This window comes from Leuciscus leuciscus, assembly GCF_965113295.1.
Source record: "Leuciscus leuciscus genome assembly, chromosome: 9".
NCBI lineage: Eukaryota > Metazoa > Chordata > Actinopteri > Cypriniformes > Leuciscidae > Leuciscus > Leuciscus leuciscus.
Genome location: NC_138733.1, coordinates 4,348,582 through 4,356,081, shown reverse-complemented (window position 1 = coordinate 4,356,081; position 7,500 = coordinate 4,348,582). Strand labels below are relative to the sequence as shown.

Below are 7,500 nucleotides of genomic sequence, written 5' to 3'. Positions count from 1 at the left end.
TTTTAATAATTTAATAAAATTGTAACCATATTAGGACCTTTTTTCTAACTTTTTTTTCACAAATTCCATTTTATTTTTCCACAAAATCTTTACGATTTAATATAAATTTATCATTGAAAACCGTGGTAAATAAATGAATTCATAAATGATTTTTTTTTTTATTAAACAATTTAATCCGCTTTTAAAAACGTACTCAAATGGAAACACAACTCCTCCTTTACAGCATTACATTACATTTCTATTTTAGCCGAATAAAGAGCTGGAGCAGACGTAAGACGTAACAGTATGTAGGAAATATGGGAATGTACAGAAGATTGACAGACAGAGCTTATTTTTCCCTGATAAACTTGATATTGAACACACACACACACACACACACACACACACACACACACACACACACTTGTACTCGCCGCTACTTTGCACACAGTGAAATCAATGACTTAAAGAGGACCAATTATGCTTTTTCTTTAGTGTGTAATGTTGCTGTTTGAGTTATTCTCTACATCAGTGTTTCTGAACTCCTGAAACGCCTCCATTGTAGTCTTGAGTTTCTTCCGGGAACGAACACGTCACAATATTCCTCATTATAATAATTCATACGCAGAATAAAGGGGCGGGGCCTGGTTGAGTTAGTTAGTAGTGTGTTAAACTGGTGGTTATTGTAAGAGCGAGACATTTCCCAAACACACTCGAAGCGCTCGACCAATCACAACACACTGCTCCAGCCGACCAATCAGAGCACAGTGTGCTTTTCAGAAGGAGGGGCTTCATAGAGACAGGAACTAAACAGAGCGTTACTGACAGACTGGGAAGAGAGGAGCCGCAACAATGGAGAATATGAGGAAAATAATCAACATTCAAGCAGGAAAACATGTTCTAGTAGAGCGCGGAAACACAATCAAGATCACACAGATCTGTCACTGAGGCGTCAGTCATAGTGTGTCTGTCAAGGTTTTAGTTTTTCATAGATTCCACACACACACACACACACACACACACACACACACACACACACACACACACACACACACACACACACACACACACAGTTGATGAAAGAATGTGTGCTAGCAGACAGCTGTGTGTGAGATACAGACAAAAATATGTCAAGTAAATGCATCATCTTCCAGTTTGTGTATAAAAATGACAGATAGAAACACCTTCAGTACATTTAAGTATGAAGTCCATTTTTTGTCAATATAAGCACAAACTCAGAGACAGAAGCCCACCTGCACATAGACACACACACACACACACACACACACACACACACACACACACACACACACACACTGCAACAGGAACAGTAAGAAGTGTGTGTGCGTGTTGTGGGGAATCCCATAACAAATTCCTCAACACTGATGGCTGGGTGTGGGTCTGGGACACCCTGTGACTCACTGCCCTAAAATAACTATATTTCAACTGTTTCACACACACACACACACACACACACTTCTAAATCGATCTCTGTGAGGACATTCATCGACTCTAACTCTACCCATCACAACTAACTGTCTAACCTGAACTCTTACCCTAAAACTAATTATAACCTGATCCATAAAATCAAGTGTTGACCCTCAAACGGGCCTTTAAAGGCTCTCAGAGAGTGAGGAACGGCCGAAATGTCCTCACTTTACTCTCTTTGTTCTCACTCCAATGGTCTAAAACTCAAACCAGTACACACACACACACACACACACACACACACACACACACACACACACACACACACACACACACACACACACACACCGTCCACTGCTCAACAGTTCTGTCATAGATGATCAAACACACACACCTGTGGCTGATACATCAAGCAGTGTGACTATTGAAACTGTCGCACTCAAAGACTATTTAGATGAACCATGAATTATTCAAAATAGATAAAAAGATTCCAAAATAACGAATTCTAAAGGTTCCAAATTGTAAATATCTTAATTTTGGAAGAATCCATGTTATTTGTCAACTACGCCTAATATTCCCAGAATGCATTGCAACATTCATTACAGGTGTCAGACACACACACACACCTGACCTCAAAAGTCTCACATCATCACATTATTGTAGACAGTTTATATAATCTGTGGTTAGATGTGTGTATGCATCTGGCAGCCAGTCACGTTTATCAAAACACTGCATTCAACCTATACATTTTAATCAGGGATTCGAACCCAAGACCTTGCGTTGCGAGCATCACGCTCCACTGTTTGAGCTCCAGAATACACGAACAGGTTCAGGTTAACAAGTTATTTCACACGAACTCAGTGCCGAGAGGAACAAAGCTGTTGAATCAGGCGTGTGACATGAGCAGAAGATCACAGAGCTGTAGACCTGTCCAAACAAGCTTTAGCTGATCACAACATTCATGCCCGTTCACATCCACAGTGACCACAGAAAGCCTTCGCACGCTTACAGCACTCCACAATATCTGCATGTCATTCATGAGATCACAAAACATCACAGCAAGAGTCTTATTAGCAGACACTACTCTAGTCAGACTTAAAGTCAGACATTTCACAAGTAAATTATTCGGTTAACAGAGTTTTGCACGGTTATAAACGTCAAAACAATCGATTTAGCGTTAAAAACGAAGGCAAAAAGCCACTCTGTGTTTGTTAACGTGGCCAATTACCATGCTAACTAAGTAGTGACGCTACTAACTTAACTATATTATTCAGTAGCTTTTCAGTAGTTACACTTCATCGGTGTAACGCGTTTCGACGAGCCTGATGCACTGGAGCATCGTTGTCTTATTAGATCACAAACATTGTGCATTTCCGCTATCTGTCGTTTCATCACACATCTCGCAGATTTACAGTTCACTGATGATTACGTAAAGGACGTACAGTTTTGTATTTAATTTATGCAAGCCAAAGATTAAATACTTAAAGCACACACAGGTGAATAATAGCCTTTTTAATTGATTAATTGTCCCGCTTTATTGCACTCTATATCGAAAGTCTATTTCTGATTTTATGATTACCCGTCATAGTTTAATCTGTCCCGCCACAGTTTTGTAATGAACTTAAAAGTTGTGTTTTGCGCCATCGCTTTAGCAAAGCATCTGTCAGCTAGATAGTAACTTGTAGTGTAGCAAACTACTTTTCTGAAGGTTTTCTTGTCTGTATCTTAACTACTTTAACTTGTCAAGGTACGGTTTTAGAATAGCAGTCAACTACACCTGCTAACTACACCTGTGTGTGAACTTGAGGAGAACTGACAAAAGTTTACTAAAAGACTTCAAAAATGAAGTGAAGAGCAGCATTTGAGCACTTGCTTTGATGTTTTGTTTTCTAATGCAGTGACACGCATGCGTTCCTAATACTGTCCGGGTCACTGTCTTCAAAAACTCACCATTTCTGCGTGTGTTTGAAGTCCTGAGCGCTTTGGAGGACATCACCTGGGCCTGTGTGGCGTAATGCTCCCCGCTCAGCACCGCGATCAGCGAGCACACGAGCAGACACATGATGTGGAAGCGAATAACCTTCTCCTGCTGATCCATGATAAAGGAGAGAGACATGATCCAAGAGTTCCCAACACTGCGCAGCGCGTCCACGGATCCAGAGAACAGGTTCATATAAACCCAGCCACGGAATCCAAAGACTTCGACTTTATCTGCTTCTGTCCCGTTTGACCCCGAAGCTTATAATTCCACCGGAATACCTTCAATTCCTTGAACATTTACTGAAACTCGAGGACGCGCGATAAGTTGTCCTGTTGGAAAAGTTGGCAACAATAACGCGCGCGGTGCCGATGGATTCCCAGGGTTCACACATTAATCTCCCGCTGAAAGATCGGGGTTGGTGAGTTGCTGAATGATGGAAGGAAAAAGAAAGGAAGCCCAGGAGGGCTGGACCCCCTTCATCCAGTCAGCACGAGGAAATAACGCCCGCGGGGCGCGTTTTAACAGACTGTTTGGTGAATACTTTCCCTCGCTGCGTAACGCCGCCACTCTTTTCCTGTTTGTTGCGCCGTGAGGAACGTTTTGAGCACTTTCCCTGAGGAGAAACAAACGCACGGGATTCACACTTTCAGCAAACTGCAGGCCATGATTGGGTTTCCAAACCGTTTCTGAGACGAGTGTTGAAATATAAAAGTGTTTATAAAGTATAATGCAGAGAAATATAGTTTAATGCGTGCTTTTTTTTGCTCACTAAGGGCTTCCCGAGGAACAATTGCACCTTGACGGAAGCCCTTATCAGATGATGGCATTTCCGCTCTGGAATCTGAATTCTTGGCTGTTTGCTGTGGAATAATAACTTTCTACACTGTATACTGCTTATTGTTTAAAAAAAAATAATAAAAAATTGAAATGATACGCATTATGCAATGGTAAACGTTCCAAACAGCAACGTTCCCAATTCCTAACTTTGTCACGTGTCCTTAACACGTGATTAATTCTATAAGTGCATCCAGTTATAACATTGCAATGTTCTGTTAACATTCGGTTATAATTCCATATAAAACTTTGCGGGGGAAAAAAACTAAATATTATTAATATCACAGTTGATATTATTAATACTCGTCATTTGTCACTGGAAATGGAAGGTCAAGTTGAGCGCATTGCATTGTGGGATACAGTGTGTTTTATACTGGACATTATGTCTGGTGTATTTGTCATCTGGGTACACAGTGCATACAAGAATACGTGCAATTTCCGATCTTGTAATTATTTACAGGAATTTCTCAAGAAGACTTGAACACAGCAAATTACTATATATAGCCTATGTACAGTAAACTCACGGAATCAAGCTATTAAAATACAATTAATTTACACAATTTTGATTGAAAATTTACAATCCAAGAATTTTGGTGAATAAAATGTAATTTTTTTGGTTCTGTAAATATTCCCATTAAGCATAAAACTAGTGTACAGTGATTCAAATGTATTTTACTAAGTGAAACAACGGTAGCATTATCATTAACAATTAGATTAGACAGTTTGGATTCATAAAGTGTCAATGTTTAAACATTTAATCTGAATCTAAGTATAGATTTCAAGAGGACACAAGACATTACAGTATATCATGCACACATGATCCAGGTCTAGGCCTGAGTGAGAGTACGAAAGCTGGTCTAATGCAGACTGTGCCCGCTTTTCCTGACCCTCAGCTGACGGAGGGTGTGTCGTGATTTACCTCCTGAGGGACGCTGTGTGTGTGTGTGTGTGTGTGTGCGTGTGTGTCTGTGTGTGTGTGTTGTGGGTAACCAGGGCCAGTGTGCAGTGTTGACACAGAAACTCAAGCGTACATCCTGATGTTTATCTTAATATATTTGTTTCTCACACACACACACACACACACACACACACACACACACACACACACACACTATGTGTTTACCTAAATGTGTTTGTACAGGAAACAGACAGTTTATATTCTCCCTTTGCGCTAAACACACGATTGCATGGCTACACTAACGGATAACACATCAAATAAGTGTTTTATCTATTAGTTGCATATTTAATTTGAAGTGGTGTTTGCAGAACATACTTACTGTTCCAACACTATTAAACGTCCCACAGTGTTTGTTGCTGACATGAATAATTCTCAAAGTGTGTGTATCTTTTAACTTCAACACCCTTGCAACCACTAAGCAATGCTCTGAAAACCACTCAACACCCTAGCAACCAGAACATTTTAGTAACTGCATAGCAATGCACCTAAAAACACATTAGCAACACCCTGGCAACCCCTAAGCAATGCTCTGACAACCACTCAGAACACCCCATTAACATCATAGCAACACCCTGGCAACCATTAGGCAATGCAGTGAAAACCACTCAGAACACCCTAGCAACCAGAAAGTTTCCGTACCTGCATATCAATGCACCTAAGAACTCTCTAGCAACATTATAGCAACACCCTGGCAACCACTAAACAATGCTCTGAAAACCACTTAGAACACCCTAACAACATCATAGCAACACCCTGGCAACCACTAAGCGATGCTCTGAAAACCACTCAACACCCTAGCAACCAGAACATTTTAGTTACCGTATAGCATTGCACCTAAAAGCACCTTAGCAACACCCTGGCAACCCCTAAGCAATGCACTGAAAACCACTCAGAACACCCTAGCGACATGATTGCAAAACCCTGGCAACAACTGAGAAATGCACTGAAAACCACTCAGAACACCCTAGCGACATCATAGCAACACCCAGGCAACCACAAAACACTACTCTGAAACCACTCAGAACACCCTAACAACCGCATGGAAATGCACCTAAAAACAACTTAGCAACATCATAGAAACACCCTGACAACTACAAAGCAATGCAGAGCACCCTAGCAACCACCTTGCAATGCCATAGCAACCGATTTGAACACTCGTGCAACATGCATACTGATATACCATTCAGAATTACATAGTAACGCCCTAGCAACCATTAGCATTGCGTGTGGTGGTGAGTTATGCATGTGCAAGCACTTCTAATGCATTTAAAATCTTGTTAGTAAAATAAAATGTCTTTAACTCTAGTTCTACCATCCTCTCCCTCTCTGTCTCTCTCTATTGTCCTGAGAGAGTTAACGCTCAGCCGTTCTGGAATGATTCCTGGATTCCTGCAGCATTCCGCCACATTCTGCGGGATTCCGCAGGGGCGACATCATAATCAAAGACGGCGGATGACAAAGACGCCCAGTGTGGCATTGAACAACTGCAAACTCCCTATTATTCACAAAGTCACGGACACACAGAGAGAGAGAGAGAGAGAGAGAGAGAGTAGAGAGAGAGAGATTAACTGGCGCTCAAAGAAATGTGTTTGTCTCACTGATGATGAAGAGCAACATCTCTCACACACAAGTGCTTCATTGTCATGGAAATAATGTCATAATACATTAAAGGCTTTATTTGTGATTTATGATTTGTTTTTGAGACATGATTGTACAGTGAATCCTGTCATTTGTTTGAACCAGTTCTTTCTCCTTTAACATGTGGAAGGTTTTCTGGCAGCACTCAGAAGTCACATGATCAGTCGGGTCTGTAATTATTTGATGTGTGGTCGAGTGGTTAAAGCTCTCGAAGCCTTTAGCAAGACAATTACAGGTGAAGTGTGAAATTTATGCAGTAGTACTAAAGGAAAATTACACTTGAGTCTCCTGTTCTGTCTTGCAGCCCTGCCTTGGATTGGTTAGACAAACAGATAGTCCCGCCCCCAAACTCTTGTCATTGGTCGTGTCAGAAATCACATACTATCTTGAGTAGGCACTTATTTTGAATAAGTAATGACTTCACGACCGTTAAAAATGTATGCTCTAGTCTATATAGTATGAATATAATGTGGACATACTACATTCGCCATGTTGTTATTATCATGTGATCTACCTGCAGCTCCAGAGTTTTTAGTCACATGACATTTACGGCTCAAGTGATTGGCTCAAAAAAAAAAAATCACGGAAATCACGCAATTATGAAATATGAGATTATACTGTAAAAATAAATGATATAAAAATAATAATCATTACTTGGAAATCAAGTTATTATGAAATATGG

General features: G+C 40.5%; 1 protein-coding gene across 2 annotated transcripts in view; it reads right to left on the bottom strand.

Annotated features, from left to right (window-relative positions):
* Positions 1-4,292, bottom strand: part of pdgfd (platelet derived growth factor d) — a 32,957-nt gene extending 28,665 nt beyond the window's left edge. The window contains exon 1 of one of the 2 annotated variants that reach the window (XM_082180139.1): positions 3,358-4,292. In XM_082180139.1, the coding sequence (XP_082036265.1) occupies positions 3,358-3,580 (223 nt within the window). In that variant the 5' untranslated portion in view covers positions 3,581-4,292. The remainder of the gene's footprint in view (positions 1-3,357) is intronic. The other variant, XM_082180138.1, reaches the window with a different exon arrangement.
* Between the last annotated feature and the right edge of the window lie 3,208 nt (positions 4,293-7,500).